General features: G+C 38.4%; 1 protein-coding gene across 1 annotated transcript; it reads right to left on the bottom strand.

Annotated features, from left to right (window-relative positions):
* Nucleotides 1–2,761: 2,761 nt before the first annotated feature.
* Nucleotides 2,762–17,259, bottom strand: Cgas (cyclic GMP-AMP synthase). The gene is made up of 5 exons (XM_076860001.1): nucleotides 16,582–17,259; nucleotides 10,837–11,056; nucleotides 8,406–8,648; nucleotides 4,257–4,359; nucleotides 2,762–3,113 (listed from the first exon to the last, which is right to left on the bottom strand). Exons 1-5 carry the CDS (start codon nucleotides 17,257–17,259, stop codon nucleotides 2,762–2,764), a joined length of 1,596 nt encoding a protein of 531 aa, XP_076716116.1.
* Nucleotides 17,260–20,063: the final 2,804 nt, after the last annotated feature.

Raw genomic sequence — 20,063 nt, 5'->3', positions numbered from 1 at the left:
TTGTTCTTACTGTAGATCTTAGCAACCTCCATGTATAATTTTTTTCTTTTCTCATAGAGACCTTTAGGCTTAAAATAGCATTTCATAGCCAGGCAGGGTGGCACATGCTTGTAATCCCAGTGGCTTGGGAGGCTGGAGGCAGGAAGATTGCAAGTTCAAAGCCAGCCTCAGTAATGGCAAGGCACTAAGTAAGCAACTTGGTGAAACCCTGTCTCTAAGTAAAATACAAAATAGGGCTGGGGATGTGGCTCAGTGGTTGAATGCCCAAGTTCAATCCCCACTACCAAAAAAAAACACTTCACAGCTTCGCTTTTGTGTGTCCAAATTATCAGCATCACTATTCTTGCACTTTGTAATCATTATTAAATAAAATGAGGGTTACTTAAACACAAGTATTGATAACATTACAACTGATGTGATAACTAAGAAAGCTATGTGACTATTGGAGGGGTGGCATATACTGCATAGATATTCTAGACAAAGGGATGATTCATGTCCCATGCAGAATGGAGTAGGTTGGCCCGGGACAGAGCAGGATGACACAAGTTTCATCATGCAGCCCAGAACGACAGGCCAATTAAAATTTATGAATCATTTCTTTATTAATTATTATTTTTTGAATCAGAGATTGAACTCAGGCCTACTTAACAACTAAATTTTATCCCTAGCTCTCTTTATATTTTATTTTGAGACAGTCTTGCTAAGATGTCCAGGCTGGCCTTGAACTTGGGATCCTCCTACCTCAGTCTACTGATTACAGGCATGTGCCAGAATGCCAGGCAAAGAATAACAAAGAACTGGAAGATAGAAAAGAATCCAGATTGCAGTACAGAATGACAAAAAAAAGCTGGAAACTACAAAGAAGGGGTAAGATAATAGAAAATTTAGTTAGATGACAGCTTTGAAGAATTAAGTTACTATCATGGACTTCCTATGTTGAAAGGCTCAGGTGGTAAGGAACATGGGCAACCTGCAGCTGACAGCAGAAATTAAAGCCCTCAGTCCTACAAATTCTGCCAACATGAGTGGCTCTTTCTCCTGTCTCAGATGCTGCCACAGTCCCAGCTAGTACCCTAATTATAGCTTCATGAGACCCCGAGCAGAGTCACACCCAGAATCCTGACCCATAGAAACTTTGAAATAATGAACATACATTGTTTTAAGCCACTAAGCTTGTGGTAACGTGTTACACAACAACAGGAAACTAATACAATCTGTTGTCCATCTACCACATTATCACCTTACAAGCACTCAGACAACTGTCCCATCTTCCCCATACATATAGTGATAATCATAATGTGGAGAAGGTTAATATAGTCAGTAGAAGATGAATAGTCAATTGTCTTACGACACTTTTGCAAATAATTGAAACTCAACAATATTCTCAAATCAGACTATGATTTTTTTTTCCTTTCTCCTTCTCTCTCTTTTGTGTTTGTGTATGTGTACTGGAGCTTGAAGCCAGGGCCACATATACTTTTCTTTTATTCTGTACATTTTTATGACGTTAAATATAGCTGGAATTTTTTTTGCTTGTTTGCCATTTCTCTTAGTACCTTCAAACAAAGTAGGTTTTTAAGTATAAAGCACAAACCATAAACACAACTGATAAATTCAACTACACAAAAATTTAAAGCCTTGTTTACTAAAAGATAAGAAAAAATATGGGAGACAACCCACATATAGAAGTTATATGTTACATAAACAGCAAAGGATAAGTATCCAAAACACAAAGAACTACAAAACAATGAGAAAAACATAAACCAGATAATGTATAAAATGTACCAACAGAAAAAGTTGAACATCAGTGCCTTTAGGTTGAGTGCTAATTGAATACATGTTTTGCCCCACACCCCTTTCTCTGAGTTTGGTAATATATGTATTACCCTTCCAGAAACACAGAAAAGTATTACTGAAAATAAAAATAAATAAAAGAAAATAAGTTTTTACTTGGCCACATGTAGTGAAATATCCTACATTTTCCTATATGGTTATGTATTTACTGAGATATATAGACAAAATAAAACTTAGTTTTTCATTTTCTTCTTTCTTATCCTAGCATATAGGACCAGACATTGCTTCCAAATATAGTAATGTGTGTACACACACACACACACACACACACACACACGTATTTTTGTGTATGGTGATGGGGATCAAACTCAGGGCCTCCTGCACACAAGGTAAAAACCACATCCCCAAAGTCCCAAAAATATTTTAAGTTGAACAAAGCCTACCAATTTTATGGAAGTAATGATCATTTTTACCACTGTTTCTCACAACCTTCCACATACCTGTGCTAGGTAAGAACTGGTATTCAATAAGTGCTTGATGAATTTAATTGTGGATGATATATATTTTATTCCTTTTCCACTTTCCAATCTGATAAAGTTTTTATTTCTTCATTTAATTTTATTATTTATTATTTGAGACAGGGTCTCCCAAGTTGCCCAGGCTGGCCCTGAACTCCTGTGCTCCTCCTGCCTCAGTCTCCTAGGTAGCTGGCATTATAAGTATTTACCACAGTGCCTAGTCTGGTAAAGCCGTTAGACTTTAAATACTTGTTTTGCTTTTCATTTCTTATCTAATCTCTTTTCTAGGATTGTCAATCCTTCATACTTTATCTACAACCCTTTATATTAGGGTCATTTATGACAAACTGAGAATGAATAATTAATTACATTCATTCTAGTCAATCATTGTTGGGCAATCCCAATTACTACAGTCACTTTGACTCTTGTTTTTTTCTTAAAATAAAATTTCAAAATTCATTAAAAATTGGAAATCCATTGTTTCTTTCATATTCAATTTGTTTGCACAAAAATTCTTTACTTATTTTGCCAATGTGATTTCGAGAGAATAGATTGACTACAGGAATAAAATAATGCTCCAGTTGTTCTGCCCTAAGACACTCAAGAAAGAATGCCACACAGTTATCAAAGCAGACTACTAGATTTTTGGGGTGCCACTGACTATCCTGTGGATCCTTGGTACATACATGCAGGAAGGCAGTTTTCACATGATAAGAGCAGAATTTATCCAGTTCTTTTCGGTCTTCAAACTTTTTTTTCAGCTGTTCCAAAAGGTATTTCATTAGTTTTAAACAATCTTTCCTGTCAAATAAAAAAGAAAGCCATTTACTTTTACTTATTTACAACTTGTTTATTTCACAAAGGACCTCAGAATCTTACAGAAAAAAAAATCATTTAAACAGTAAAGATATATTAATATAATTAAATGTAATATAATCACCTTAAGCCTGATTATATTTTCAAATATATGCTTTGCCCCAAAAAAAGAGTCAAATATATGTTTTGAAGTTTCAAAAGCACATATTTCTTCTCTCTTTTCCAATCCTAGCTTAGACATTTTCTTCTATCATTGTTAATTCAACTAGGGCTGAGGATGTGGCTCAGTGGTAGAGCATTTGCCTGGCATGTACAAGGTTCTAAAGTTCAATCTCCAGTAACACATACACACATACACACATACACACACAGAATTAATTCAACTATGTAGAATTGACAGATATTTATATGACTCTTCTATTCCTTTGGTATCTATAAAACTTTTGTTTTGATTTTTATAAAATTATTTTATTTTGCTGGATTGTAAATATTTATCTTTATTTTGTTTATTTATTTTTATGTGGTACTGAAGATCGAACCCAGGGTCTCACACATGCGAGGCGGGCGCTCTACCGCCCCAGCCCCTGATTGTAAATATTTATAAATATTTATTCAATTATTTAGGAGATGACAAAACTTAATATTATAAAATTGCTTAGCCACGTCAACAATATACTTTCCTGAATGCTTGCTTCAAAGTCTGCATATAACACTTTAAAGAACCTCTGTGCCTGAATGTTGGCCATTTATCATTTGAGGTTTTCTCATTCATGACATTTAACTGGTCAGCTTTAGAAATTCACGTGAACAATTCTTTTTCCATCTCAGTTTTTTTATGGTGTGTATGCTAAGGAGAAATAACTATCTATTTAGCATGATTTCAAGTTTGGCCAGTCAATTCCTAGCTTTCAATGCAGTCAAACTATTCCAAAGCAAGCACTAGTATCCAATAAGAGTAACACTCTGCCTCCTCCCATTACATGGTATTAATATGCTCACACTTTCCCCAGGTCACCAAGCCCTTCCCTGGCCCCCAACTCAATGATCATTTTCAGATGTGAGCTACAGAGTCAACAAAAAACTAAACATATCACATACAATCTGCCATTTAACAAATAAGGAAATTACCTGCAACATTTAACTCCGTCAGTTTCACAACATGTTTTAGATTGTCCATGGTTGTTCAAAATGTCTTTTTCAATGTGAGAGAAAGAGAGCCGCCATGTCTCTTCTTAATTTCAAAAAGAAAAACAGAAAAGCACTTTATCAAGAGCATTCAAATCTAGACAACATGATATTTAAGTGTTTCTCTATTAAGATATTATTCTGAAGAAATCTAGAGAAAGACAGACCAAAAGAAGTGAACAAACATATAATTTAATTATACATTAAAATAAAGGTAGTGAAGCAAAGAAATGGACCTAAATGGGAAAAAAGTGGGAGGGTCCAGGTGGAAGTAGGGACTTAATATAGTTAGCCAAGGTAAGATGTATTGCTTATTGATATAATGCCAAATTCAGTTTTGTTAATATTTTGTTTCAATAGTAATTTGAATCAACTGATTCAGTTTTTTGTATTATCCTTGCAAGTTTGGGTATTAATATAAAATGAATTGGGAAATATTTTCTTTCTATTCTTTGTGAGAGTTTGTGTAAGAGTAGAATGGCATTCCCTGAGTCTTACCATGGCTTGCTCTTTTATTTAATTACTTTTTGGTACAGAGGAATTGAACCCAGGGGTGCCTAAACCACTGAGCAACATCCTCAACCCTTAAAATTTTTTTTTTTTTTAATTTTAAGACAGTGTCTTGCCAAGTTATTTGTCTCACTAAGTTACTAAGGCTGGCTTTGTATTTGAAATCCTCCTGCCTTAGCCTCCCAAGCCGCTGAAGTTACAGATGTGTGCCACTACACCTAGCACGGCTTGCTTTCTTAAACTCTAATCTTTCTGGTACCTAGTTGTTTTTATATCAGTAATGCATGACTGGTTTATAATTAGAAAATCAATAGATAAAATCTATCATATTAATAGAATAGAGGAGAAACATCACATCATCCTCTCAGGAGATACAGAAAATATAGCTAATAAAATTCTATATTCATTCATCATTTAAAACAAAAAATACTTCTCAGCAATTTGAGTTTAGCTGAGAGCTTTATCTGATAAAGGAGATTTTAGAAAACTAGAGCAACATGATAAAATGAGGTCAAAAGTTGAAGGTTTCCCCTTGAAGTCAGAATAAAGGCAAGGATGTCTGCTATGTCTGCCCCCTGGTACTGGGTATTGAACCAGTACACACTAGCCAAGCACTAAGCCACATCTCTAATGCTTTTGTCACAGTATCTCACTAAGTTGCCCAGGTTGGCCTCAAATTTGCAATTCTCCAGCCTTAGCCTCCTGAGGAACTGGAATTATAGGGGTGTATAACCACTCCTGGCCTGCTATCCCTATTTCTGTTCAACATGAATGTCCCAGAAAACACAAAAATGGAAGGAAAAACAGGGTTATACCACTGGAAACAGAGAAACAAACTATCATTATTGGTAAATGATACAACTGTACATATAAAAATATGAGAAGTACAATTAAATTTACAGAATTTATTTAAGAATTACCATCATAGCTGGACATGGTGGTGCATGCCTATAATCCCAGCAGCTCAGGAGGCTGAGGGAGGAGGATCAAAAGTTCAAAGTCAGCCCCAGCAACTTAGCAAGGCCTTAAGCAACTGAGCAAGACCATCTCTAATAAAGAAAAAAAGCTTTAAATAGATCAATTGCCTATGAGTAACTCTAACAACAACAACAACAAAAAACATTTTTATAGAGAAAACTCAGTACTTCAATTAAGAAGTATTAGAGGTAGCAAGTGTGGTGGTGCACTCCTGAAATCCCAGCTACTTCAGAGGCTGAGGCAGGATGTTGGCAAGTTCAAGGCCATCCTGGGCAACTTAGTGAGACTTTATCTTAAAAACAAAATAAAAAGGGCTAGGGGTGTGACTCAGTGGTAGAGTCTTCACACCTAGTAGGTATGAGATCCTCAGTTTGATGTCCAGTACCACCAAAAAAAAAAGCACTTGAGGAAATTCAAATAAATGGAGACATGCACTTGTTCACATGACCAAAGATTCATTATTTTTAATATATCAAGTCTTGACAATTTTATCTACACATATAATGTTATCTTAATCAAAATTCCAAAAATTGTTTTTGTGGGGAACTTGATAAGCTGATTCCAGTGTATACATGAAAATGCCAAGGGTCAATAATATCTAAAATACCACTGAAGAACAAATTTGTAGAACTTTCCCTACCAGATATTAAGATCAATTATAAAGCTATATTATGTATGACAAAATGGTACTAGTGCAAGGATAGATCAAAGTTTTTTCTCTCCTTTTTTGTGGTGGTAGGAGTCAAAGCTAAGACCTGGTGCTCTACCATTAAGCTATACCCCAGGCAAGATGTTAATGGAACAAAATAGTGCAGGCATAGCTACCTAAACATTCAGTCATTTGTGCTCCTTGCAAAACAGTAAACAGATCAGTGGTTTCCAGGGGTTTGGAAAGGGAAGGGTTGAAATGATGAAGCACAGGACTTTTTAGGAAAGTAAAACTATTATAGAGGGCAAATACATATCCAATGTATTTGTCAAAACTTGTGCTGTGTATTGACTCAACACAGAGTCAACCCAAATGTATGCATATTTTTTTTAAAAAGCACTTGACAGCTGAGCACCATGGTGCATACTTGTAACTCAGGAGGCTAAGGCAGGAGGATCTCAAGTTTGTGGTTAGCCTCAGCAATTTAGCAAGTCTCTAAGCAACTTAAAGAGACTCTGTCTCAAATTTTTTAAAAAAAGTTTCTAGATGAACAACAACAACAAAACAAAACAAACAAAAACCCACTTAGGATGTCAGGATAGGTGAGAACATAATTCAGAGTGTGCTCTAATTATATTAAATATATGAAACAACCTTCGGAAAAAGATGCTTTTCTTTGGAAATTAACACAGAGTCTAAGACTAAAGGCAAAAGGCCTTTATACTTTATACAAAAAGCTCTACACTGTAATCATAACTGTTTCCCATAGGAGAATTGTTTCACAATTCTGAAACAAGTATATCTTTATATTAGAATTGAAGAATTAAATAATTGAATGGCTCATGGTGTGGGCCAGTATTTTCAATGTCAAAATGAGAGGTTATAGATAACAGAGAAGGATAGAAAGATCCATGTAGCAATAGATTATAGTTAAGATATCAGTATGACTTCATGTATAACTTAACAATACAGGGGGCTACATATAGAAATATTTATAGATATGTGTAAATACAAGGGTTAGTGTACACATGTTTCCTTGCTTTACCAGGTGAGGGGGATGACACCCTAGTAGTGATGAGCACATCTATCACCCAGATCTTGGTTTCTACCACATTCTCCAACAAAAAGATCCAGAGGACCTTGGGTTCCAGGACAGAAGCAGGCCATATACAAGATGAGCCTGGATCTTATAGTGCTAGACAGTGAAGAAGTGTGCAAAAAAGAGTAAGGGGATTATGTCAAAAGGACCCAGAAGTTAACTAAAAGAGCTCCTCAAGGATAAAGCTGGAACACTCTAAGCACCAAACTAAATAATGTACTCTTATACTATAGCCCAAAGTACGAAACAAATATCCCCTCGTTCATCCTGATAAGTCAATAAAAAACTGAAAAGAGACAAATCTCCCATGCAGAAAAATCCCCAATAATTCACGCAAATACAGATGCTCCTTGACTTATGATGAGATTATATCCAGAAAACCCATTGTAAACAGAAAATATCATAAATTCAAAATGCATTTAATAACTCCAAGTGAATATGATGGCTTAGCCTAGTCTAAGAATACTTACATTAGTCTATTTAAAAAAAAAAAAAAGGTTCAAGGGGCTGGGGTTGTGGCTCAGTGGTAGAGTGCTCGCCTAGCATGCACGAGGCACTGGGTTAGATCCTCAGCACCATATAAATGGAAAATAAATAAAGATATTGTGTCCACCTAAAACTTAAGAATAAACACTTTTTAAAAAAAAGGTTCAAATGAAGCTTACTACAACTGCTTAATAATACGACTATAACTATGCCCTTTTCAGTTCTTTCTTTCATTCTCGTCTTGCAACCTATTTATCCTAATGGCTCTTGCAATGCCAACAGCATTAGTTGCCTGTGGGTCTTCTACTGTCCCACCAGAAAACATTCCCAACTCCTTTATGAGTTCATGTTTAATTCACATTTAAAATACCTTGAAAACCGTTTCCTTTTTTTGCATGCTTGGGTACGAGGTAAAATGGCTGTCGTCTTAGATTGGTCCTAACTTTTGCTCCAAGCCAGTTATTGATGGGCAGACCTTTCTGTGTGTTAGCAGGCCAGCTACTTTTTGATTCCAAAGCCAGAATTATATCCACAAATATTTCTTCAGATTTTCTAATAACAAGTGTTACGGCTGGACTTCCTGGTTTTTTCTTCTTCACAGTGACGTCTATATCTGTTTAAAAATATAGAAGGGAAGAAAGGGCTTATTGGAAAAAATCGGGCAAAGTGATATAATTGTAATTGAAGATCTAAGTATAAGATGAACATTAGTTCTAAAACACAAAATTACCCCACGAGGCAGGGTGTTTTACTCATTTAACCCATATTTATTAATACCTATGATTGGTAGGTGTTGTCAAGATTCTGTCTAGCACATATGAGGAGGGGCCCCTAATGACTTGGGATTTGGGAGTGTTGTAATTGAATTTTCATTTAGAATTGTGGATACCAGTTTGTAGGAAGGCTGAAAAGGAGACACATGAGTGGCAAGAAGAGAGAGACCTGAGAGCAGACCACGCCAATAGCCAGGCACAGAGCAGTGAGCATCAAGAAGGGGAGTAGACATGAGAGCAATTAAAGAGGTTCAAATCAGGGCTGGGATACAGAGCAGTGGTAGAATGCTCACCTAGCATGTGCAAAGCCCTGGGTTTGACCCCCAGCCTCCCTCAAAAGAATGTTTTTTGAGAGTAGCCTAAGTAATGAGATCCCACCTCTAATAGAATAAAGAGGTTTAAATCAACAGAACTAGATGGTAGATACACTGAGTGTGTGAGGTGCGGATGAAAGTAGGAGCCTGGGATTCTATCCTAGATTTCGGCCTGAGAAAGGACTGATGTTGATTCCATTCCCCAAAACAAAAAGCAGGGGGAAGAAAAATCAGGCCAATTTGAAATTCACTTTAGACACCATGAGCTCTAAATGCCCAATCACTGGAAAGGTAGCTGTTGGTGGTCCTGCCTTAGCCTCCCTGAGTCGCTGGAATCATAGTGAGAACCATTGTGCAAATGCTTGTAGTTTGGATCTTTTTTTTGGGGGGGGAGGGGTTGCTGGGGATCAAATCCAGGGCCTTGTGCATGCAAGGTAAGCACTCTACCAACTGAGCTATATCCCTAGCCCCTATAGTTTGAATCTTAAGGATCCCCTAAAGATCCATGTGGTAAAGGTTCAGGGTGGCACTACTTGGAGGTGGTGGAAACTTTAGGTAGTGGAAACTTAGGTGGTGGAGTCTTGTGGATGATCTTTAAGTCACTAGGCCATCCCCTTCAGGTGTACTGTGGGACCCTGCTACTTTTCTCTTTATCTTTTTTACTTCCTGGGCAGGCAGTGACTGGTTTTGCTCTACCTCATGTTGCTGCCACATTGTACCATCACAGACCCAAAGTAACAGGGACTGAAGCTCAAATAAATCTTAATCTTTATAAACTAATACTCTCAGGTATTATAATACCAGAAAGCTAACCAACACAATGTTCTTCCTCAGTTCTTCTGATCCTAGAAAAAGGTACGATCTAGAAACCTGGGAACCATCTTAATTTAGTCCTCTCTCTCACCCCCTACGATTAATCCAGATGCAAATACTGCCACAGTTTGGATCTGTTTCCTTTTCTCCATCCCTAGCACCCAATGCCTATTCATCTAAGCTACCTCAAGTATTAAAACATTTTCCTATTTGCCTTCTTATATGTCTCCATGGAAGCCTGAGTAAACTTTTTTTAACTTTATTTTTTGTATATATATATTTTTTACATGTGCTAAGGATTGAACCCAGGGCATCACACATACAAGGCAAGTGCTCTACCCCTGAGCCACAACCCTAGCCCCCGAGTAAACTTTTAAAGATACAAAATCAATCATTACTCCTTGATTAAAACCTGGATTCTCAATGAACACAGAATAACACTAAATCCTTTTCCAGGATCGTCACGTCTTTCCTGAATGTTGCCCCTGTCTATCACTCTTCCCCTTGTTCACACATTTTGTTCCTTGAGTAGGTTCTTTGCTGCCTCCAGGTCATGCTCCACTCCAGTACACACCCCAGATCACTCACTGCAATTCAGTGTTAAGTTATTTATACTGTGGCTCTACTAGATTATGAGCTTCAAAAGGGGATCCCACCAATTTTACTCAGGCACATTTATCCAGTGACACAGGCAGCAGTTTAGTAAGTACTCAATGGAAACCAAAAGAGAGCCAGTCAACACTTAAGAAGAATACCAAGAAGATGTTTCTAGAAGGAAGTAGTAATCAACAGTCTGTTGCAGAGAAGTTAAAAAAAAAAAAAAAAAAACAGGAGAAGGGTGTATGATGGTAATTAGTGAGTAGCATTAGACCTTTAAGAATCAAAAGCCAAAAAATCTTACCTTTGATATTTTTAATTTCATCTTTAATGATTTTCCTAAACTTAAACAGCATCTTAGAAGCTGACAATATTTCCTCTTCTACAAAGTGCTTCAGAGGATTTCCTTTGGGATTTCTTTTGAACTTCACAAAGTAATGAGCACCACTATCACAATATTCTTCTAGCTGAATTCTGGGGACTTCCAGTTTAAACATGACATCAAATTCATTAGGTGCAGAAATCTAAGAAATAGTAAAAATAGAACTGAAATGTATGCTTGTGAATATGTTCCAAGTAAATGCAATTTTTTTTCTTGAAATTTCCACTTGGAATCCTACTTTGAAAAGCAAGATATTTAATATTTATGCCCTTTGGGAGTGGGACTACTGAAGCTGTCGATAGATGGAAGAGTATTACTGGTTTTAGTATGTAGGTTCTACTCTCAATTTTTTCTTTTTTATTTTTTCTCATAAACAAGCATTATTTTTTGATTAAAATAATTTTAAATGATATAATGTAAGCTTTTGGAATATATACCAGGTGGGTTTTTTTAGTTTGAAGCTTAATAAAATTACAAACCTTTAATGTGCTACCTTTTATACCATAAGATAGACACTGCAGCCACCCTCCTGTCACAATGGTCTCAAAAATGTGTATAACTACCTCCTGGCCACCTAAGCAAGGGCTGTCTCTATGGCTGCCAGCCATCAAATGAGTGTGAGCTCCAAGTCATGCACTACATTGGTGTCTTTGAACCACAGTATTTGCAGGAGCCTCAAAGAATCTTCTTTTTCATCCTTACAACAATAATTACAGCAATCATAATAAATATTCTCCTTTGTTAAAAATATCACAAGTATTAATTTAGCTCATGTCTTTAATTTTAAGTACTGCGATTAGACTGTACTGTTCAATACAGAACAGAGTAATCATGTCAGACCTGGTGGCATAAGCCTATAATCCCAGCTATTCAGGAGGCTGAGGCCACAGGATCACTAGTTAGAGGCCATCCTGGCAACTTTCATTTAAAAAAATGAAAAGGCATGGGGATATAGCTCAGTTGTAGAGCACCACTGGGTTCAATCTCCTGCACACACAAACACACATAAAATCAAGTAACCAACATGTCTATTAACCACATGAAATGTGGCTGCTCCAAAATGAGACATATTATGTAATGGACTCCCAAAATCCATATGTTGGAGCCCGAACCCTTAATGTGACTCTATTTGAAAATAGGACTTTCAGGAAGTAATTAAGGTTAAATAAAGTCATAAGAGTGGGGCCCTAAACCTGACAGAATTGGTGGCCTCTTAAGAGGAAGATCACATGCACACATATGCACATGCTCTGAGGACACAGCACGGAGACAACCATCTGCACAGCAGTGAGAAGGTCCCCACTGGAACCTGACCAGGCCAACACGCCGATCTCAGACTTGCAGTGTATAGAACTGTGAGAAATTTATATTTCTGTTGTTTAAGCCATCCAGTCCATGTCATTTTGTCATGGGCAGCCAAAGCTGAGACATACTGTGAGGTAAAACAAACACTTAGAGGACATGAGTAGGCATGGTGAAGAGCCTCCCCAAATCTGCTCTTCCATAAGAACACAGGCAGAAATCATAAAATTCAGCTTTTTCAGAACTCTACAAACTAACTAAAGGCTTACAACAAACCAAGGAGGATATATTCAAGAAAAAGAATCCTGAGCTTCGAAGCATTCTAACTTGCCCATGTCTATCCCCAGCACCACAAACCTTCCCTCCTCTTTCCTACTTCCTGTCAGTTACTTTCCACCAAGGGTTATTCTGACTTCTAGAAGGGTACATTCTATATGATTCCTTTCTTATGACTTTGCCTCCTTGGGAAAGTCATAAGAAAGGAATCAAACAGTATGTACCCTTCCAAATCTGATTTCATTCAACATTGTGAAATTCAATGTTTTGTTGTGTTTATTGGTAGTTTGGTTTTTTTCACTCCATATAGTATTCCGTTGAAGTAATATCAAATATGTTCACTCATTCTTTTGACAGATATTTCGGTCATTTTCACTTTTGTTTTGGTGTTAGGGATCAAATCCAGGGCCTGTCACCTGCTAGGCAAGTGCTCTACCATTGAGCTACACCCCCAGTCAATCCAGTTTTTAACTATTACAAATAATACTTTTCTGAGCATTCTCTTATATATCTTTCGTGGACATGACACTCGTTTCTACTGTATGTATGCCCAGGAGTGAAACTGTTGGACCAGAGAGTAGACATTACTTTAACTTCAGAAGAAATTACCAATTTTCTAAAGAGGTGGTACCAAATTACCCTCCCATCAGTGTTAAGAGAATTTCTGTTTCCCCCACATATTCTCCGACACTGGAATTGTCAAGTTTTTGTTGTTGCTGTTGTTTTTAAGTTTAACCATCATCATGGCTTTAATTTGCATTTTCCTAACAATTACTGATGTTATATACCTTTCACATTTATTGCTATTTGTATACTAACCTATCTGTTCAACTTGTTTGCCAATTTTAAATTGGTTTATCTTTTTTTTTGTGTGTGGGAGGGGGGCACTTTACCACTGAGCTACATTCCCAGTGGGCCCTACCCCTTCACCCCCACCAATTTTTCCCCCCATTTGGAGACAGAGTCTTGCTAAGTTGCTCAGGGCCTCACCAAGTTGTTGAGACAGACCTTGAACTTGAGATCCTACTGTCTCAGCCTCCCAAATTGCTGGAGATTATAGGCATAAGCCACCATGCCCAGCCTAGTTAATCTTTTTCTTGTTGATTTGTATAAATCCTTTGTCAAATATATGTATTATAAATATCTTCTTCCCAGTTGTGACTTGAGTTTTCACTTTCTCAGTGGTGTCTTTTTGATGAGAAGTTCTTTAATTCTAATGAAGTCCAAAATATTTATCATTTATGGGTAGCAGCCTTAGTGTCCTGTTTAAGAAATATCTTCATATCCCATAGCTAAGAAGATATTTTCTATGCTTTCTTTTAAAAGCTTTATTGTCTTACTTTTCACTTTTAGATCTATGTTACATCTCAAATTAATTCTAGTGTGTGATGTGCAATAGGGGTCAATGTTCATGGATGTCCCATTTGGATATCCAACTGACCCAGAACCACTTTTTGAAAGGTCACCCTTTTCCCTATCAAATTCCTTGATGTATTTTTTGTGTACTATATTCAATTACATGTGTAGGTCTATTTCTGGACTTTCTTTTCAATTGGCTTTCTGTTTATAATTGCACCAATTAACACCTGTTTAATTAGGATAGTTTTGACTGTAGTAACTTGTACTCTTTAGTAGGTAAATCCTCCAACATTTTCTCCTTTCGGTTGCCTTGCATACTAAGTCCTTTGCATTTCCATATAAATTTTTTAATCAGGTTGTCAATTTAAACAGAAGAGTGAGTGGATTTTGACTGAGATTGTACTGAATCTATAGATCAATCTAAGGAAAAGTGAACATGATATAGCTTTCCATTATTTAATGCCTTCTCAAATGGTTTAAGTTTTGAGTATCTTCAGATAAGGCATTAATTTGCAGAATACACAGAGAACTCAAAAAACTTAACAGCAAAAAAATAAATAACCCAATCAATAAATGGGCAAAGGAAATAAACAAGCACTTCACAGAACAAGAAATACGAATGGTCAACAAATATATGAAAAAAAAATTCAACATCTCTAGCAATTAAAGAAATGCAAATTGAAACTACACTAAGATCCCATCGCACTCCAGTCAGAATGGCAGTCATAAAGAATACAAGGAACAGTAAATGTTGGCGAGGATGTGGGGGGAAAGGGTGTACTCATACATTGTTGGTGGAACTGCATATTGGTGCAGCCACTATGGAAAGCAGTGTGGAGGTTCCTTAGAAAACTTGGAATGGAACCACCATTTGACCCAGTTATCCCATACCTTGATCTAAACCCAAAGGACTTAAAAACAGCACACTACAGTGACGTTTATAGCAGCTCAACTCACCATAGCCAAGCTATTTGCCAGTAAATGGATGGAACTGGAGAGTATCATACTAAGTGCAATAAGTCAATCCCAAAACACCAAAGGCTGAATGTTCTCTCTGATTTGTGGATGCTTACCCAAAATGATGGAGACTGGGGAGGGGAATAATAGAAATAGACTAGACTAGACAAAGGGAAACAAAGGGAAGGGAAGGGGGAGGAGAATAGGACAGACAGTAGAATTAATTGGTCATAACTTTCCTAGCCTTGTATTTGTATACACAGTCAGGATTACTCCACACCATGTACCACCACAAGAGTGAAAACCCAATAGACTAAGTTACACTTTATGTATGTATATTCTGCCAAAATATATTCTACTGTCATGTATAACTAAGAATAATTTTTTAAAAAATTTTGAGTGTCTTTAGGAAGATATTCAAAGATGAGTATGGATCTTGAAAGACACCACCCATCCTTTCTTCTGGAGCCCATTTATTTATTCACTGCCATGAAATGTTTGTGTTAAGCCTTAGAAATAAAATATGCATAATATTAACCTATTCTCTCTTGTGTGCTTTTTATAAAAACACCAAAGAGAAAAAGAAAGAGTTTAAAATCCTAAAACTGTGAATCTAGTTTTTATAATCATCCACCTACTGGAAGAGAACATCAGTTGCATAAAGCTTATATATAACTTTAAAATAAATTATGATTATTTAATGAACATATATTATCTCTATTTCTGCACATGATTTTACTGAGTTCAAGGAGATACATAGGGGCTGGGGCTGTAGCTCAGTGGTAGAGTGCTTGCTTAGCATGTGTGAGGCACTGGGTTCCATCCTCAGCAGGCATAAAAATAAATAAATAAAACAAAGGTATTGTGACCATCTACAACTAAAAATATTTAAAAGACAGAGAGAGAAAGAGAGAGAGAGAGAGAGAGAGAGAGAGAGAGAGAGCGCTACATAACCCAACACTTAGAAAACTTACTGGCCAGACCAAAAACACAATCAAAGGAATCTGACACTGGTCAGGAAACAAACTTCTGGCAGGAGCTTGCTCCCAAATCTTCAATTTACAGTAACATGTTACTCCAGTAACTCAACTATCCACGAACAAATGGAGCTGTGGAACACACACTTAAAAGCACTTATATCAGATATGTGTTTAGAAATTATGCTTTCTAGTAGATGTTGAACATTTTTTCTTAATTTTAAAAAAATATCACTCTCTATGAACTTTCCACGACATCTGTACAAGATTTTGGAAAGAGGCAGGAGGCCCTGGATTCAATTCCCTGAAGCAGCAATGAAATAAAATTGAAGAGAGAGGGAGGGGTTGCTTGGGGGTGGGAACCTGTAGGGATGAGGGAAGACTGAAGATATTTTTCCACCTCAAAGGAAAAAGTTTCTTAAGTTAATTTGGTGGGATTTTTTCACAGATAACTTCAAATGATTCAAGTCGGAATTTGACTTGGGACCTCAGATCAACACCAACCACACATGGAATTATTAAAGGAACTCAGTATGTATCTGTTTGCATGAATGAATCTATAAATTTGAATTCCTTCAAAGCAGTGTCTTGAGAGTAGCTGGCAATCAGTATCTGTGGGTTGCATGGGAATGCAGAGATGAATAAATGAACCGACAATTGCTTGTGGTTCTAATTAGAACTGTGTCACAAGCCACGGAAGAGTAAGAGTCTGAGTTACCTCCGAAGAGAAGTCAGGGGAAGTGGGGAATACGAGACTGGGGTGACGCAGTCGCACCCCGAAAGCTGTGTAGCTCACCTTCACGCGCTCGTAGTAGCTCCCCGTGCGCAGCAACTCGACACCTTTGAACTCGGAATCGAAGTCCTGCAATCTCCGAAGCAGGTGGTCTACGACCTTGTTCACCACCTCGGCTGCGGCTGAGATTTCCTGGCGCCTGAGCCTCAACTTCTCCAGCACAGCCCGGGGCTTCCAGCCGCCAGGCGCCCCTTCCTTCCCTCCTAGACTCGGGGCCCGGAGCGGCGGGCCGGAGCCAGGCACTTCCGTGGGTTCAGGCTGGGGTCTCTGTTCCCGAACCGAACGCGCGCCTCCCTCGCGGCGAGACCCTGCCCTGGGAAGGGGCGGCCCCAGGGCCGCAGGAGGCTCCATTGCCTGGGCTGGAACCGTGCGCGCCTCGACTCCGTCTGTGCTACTAAAGCCCGAGGGCGGCGCACCCTTCGCGCGCAGAGATGGCTTTTTCGATCGGGCTCCGGGAGCACGTTCCAGCAGCTTCTCCTGGGGATCCGGAGCGCTCTGGGTCTGCAAGGATTGGGACTCCCGGACAGGGCCGCCCTTTCCCACGGGTCGGGCGGCCCGGGAAGCAGCGGGAGACTCGCAAGGCTGGGTCAGGGCTACCCTCGTACCCGGCTCCGAAGTCTTGCGGGTGGCAGCTCCGGCTTTCGAAGTTATCTGAGTCGCCTTTCTGCGTCCGGGGTCCATGGTTGGTGCTCTCTGTGGCTTGAAAGAAGAGTCGACTTCGGGAAAAGGCCACGGAAGGAGGAACTTGCAATGACTGGTAGAAATGAAACTTAAAAATGTGGCGCGAACGCAGCGTCTGCGGCCTGGAAGCTGGCACTGGGAGGAAAACCACACCGGGAGGTCATGCGGAGCCACGCCCCCGCCGGGAAGTGGCGGGCTCCCATCGCCAGGTGGCCTGGCAAGTGCAGGCGGTGCCAAAGGCTTAGGGAACACAGGTAACTTCCTCAAGGACTTTGATGATCAAACACACTTGATGGCACACAGTTTAAAACTATTTTTGAAAAACTGCAGATTTTTTAACATTTTAAGTTGACAGAGAAATTTTTTTAATGTAAGTTTAAATAAGAGTATCTTGTTATTTTTAATGGGAAATAGAAAATATTCAAACTTTACAAGATAGAATAAGGATTGAAGTATTGAAGTATTTCACTTTTATTTGACTTTGTTTTACGACATACTTTTTGTAATATTTTCTTTTTAGTTGTAGATGAACGTGCTATCTTTATTATTACTATTATTATTATTTATGTGGTGCTGAGGATAGAACACAGTGCCTTACATGTGTGAGGCAGGCAGTCTACCACTGAGCTACAGCCCCAGCCCAACTTTTTTTTTTTTTTTTTTTTTTTTTAAGCATACAAAATCTCAAAGTTTCTATCCACAAGTCCTGGCTTTTTTGATTGATTGGTTGATTTTATATGAACCCAGGGCCTGGCACCTCCTTGGGCAAGTGCTGTTATCACTGAACTACATCTCCACCTCAGACTCTCTAAAGCCCATCAAAACTACCTCCAGGCTGGGTTGGACATAAAAATAAACAAAATAAAAGTATGTGTCCATCTACAACTAATATATATATATATATATATATTAGGAACTTCCTGGGTTTAGAAAGCCTTGACTACTTTGTAAAAACTATCTTAACCATTTTTAAGTGTACAACTCAGTGGCAAGTAGATTTACATTATTGTGAACCATCTCTATCAATCCATATCCAGTTGGAATCCATCTGAGTCCAATTCTGTCTTGAAAGACTGAAATTCTGTAATCTTAAACAACTCCCCCTCCCCCAAATTCTTGGAAATCACCACTCTTTCTGTGATTTTACTACCCTAAGTACTTTAAGTCAGTGGAATCATACAGTATTTCTCTTAAACAAAATTATTCCATATTGTAGGATATATAAGAATATGCTTCCTTTTATGGCTGAATAATATTTCATTGTATATACATATCACATTGTGTTTATCCCTTTATCTGACAATGGACAAAAATGCCTTGATTTCTTTTCTTTTCTCTCCTTCCTCTTTCTTTTTTTCTGCTTCCCTCTCCTCTCTCCAAGTCTCACAATGGAATCCCTGTGGATCAAGCCCGTTTGAGTGACCTATTGACCAAAGTGATCCCCAAAAAAACTAACAAGAAGGCAGTACTATGTCCTGTGGCACAAGCCAGTAACCCCAGTGACTAGGGAGGCTGAGGAAGATGGATAGCAAGTTCCATGCCAGCTTTAGCAACTTAACCAGGCCCCCTGCAACTTAGCAAGACACTCCCTCTCAAAAAAAAAAAAAAAAAAAAAGAGGCAGCCATGAATCCTCTAGAGATGAAAAAAAGGAGATCAGGAGATCTGGAGCAGGTGGTTAGTCATCGTAGAAGGTGGCAGTGTCAGGATGCCCCAACCCAGTGTAATCCTACAGCCTGTTCCTACTTTCCCAGAAGAGATGAACACCTCCAATGCCATGACCCAGGCTGGACCAAGGCCCACCTTCCCATGTTGCCCAAACTCCAAACCCAGAAGGTGGAACCCATGGGGAAGAGCTGCTTTCATGGAATCCTGTAAATGATTTCACTACCAGTTTAAAGCTCTCTTCCAACAGTCTCTAAAATCCTCTATAGTCCATTAGTATTTGCTTAACCAAAAATGTGCAAGAAACAATTCACCAGACCAGATCAAGTAATAATTCTACTGTTGGTCTGTCAAAAGAGGAAAACGCCAGGGGAAAAAAAGGAAAACTTTCTTTCTTTTTTTTTTTAATATTTTTAGTTGTTAATGGACCTTTACTTTATTTATTTGTATGTGGTGCTGAGAATCAAACCCAGTACCTCATGCACGCTAGGCAAGCACTTTACCACTGAGCCACAACCCCAGCCCAGGAAAACTTTCTTTGCTCAATCTTGCCACAGAAACCAGTGTCCAAATCACAGTGGGAGTGACTTTTTTAGTTGAGTCTTGATGTGGAGCTTGGATTTTATCTAGTAAGAAAATCCATGAAATTATGTGTATATATTTTATTTACTTGATTTTTACATCTTTATTCTGTGTGAGGAGGCAAGTGCTACTGAGAATTGAATCCAGGGGCACTTCAACACTGAGTTACATCCCCAGCCCTTTTTATTTCTGAGACAGGGTCTTGGTAAATTGCCCAGGCTGGCCTCTAATTTGCAATCCTCCTGCCTCAGGAGTCTCTGGAATTGCAGGTGTCAGGCAAGTTATGGGTTCTTTAGCTCTTCAAGTTTTAAGGTAGGTGCCTGTGGCTCATGCCTGTAATCCCAGCAACTCAGGAGGCTGAGGCAGAAGGATCTCAAGTTCCAGTCCAGCCTTGGCAACATAGAGAGAGCCTCAGCAACTTAGTGAGACCCTGCCCCAATAGAAAAAATAAAAAGGACTAGAGATGTTGCTCAGTGCTAAAGTGTCTCTGGGTTCAATCCTCATTACCACCCTCAAAATAAAGTGACATTTAACTTTACACTCTTTTGTATTTCTATAA

This window comes from Callospermophilus lateralis, chromosome 6 (assembly GCF_048772815.1).
Source record: "Callospermophilus lateralis isolate mCalLat2 chromosome 6, mCalLat2.hap1, whole genome shotgun sequence".
NCBI classification, from domain to species: Eukaryota; Metazoa; Chordata; class Mammalia; order Rodentia; family Sciuridae; genus Callospermophilus; species Callospermophilus lateralis.
The sequence above is the reverse complement of the archived record's forward strand: the minus strand, read 5'-3'. Positions and strand labels throughout refer to the sequence as shown.

Bases quoted from the DNA above. Each gene is read 5' to 3' on its own strand.
- Cgas (XM_076860001.1), bottom strand. From the start codon at position 17,259: ATGGACCCCGGACGCAGAAAGGCGACTCAGATAACTTCGAAAGCCGGA. The intron at 8,649-10,836 runs GTAAGATTTTTT...ATTTTTAAACAG, and splicing joins TGAAATTAAAAATATCAAAG to ATATAGACGTCACTGTGAAG. The intron at 4,360-8,405 runs GTATTTTAAATG...TTTGAAATTAAG, and splicing joins AAAAGGAAACGGTTTTCAAG to AAGAGACATGGCGGCTCTCT.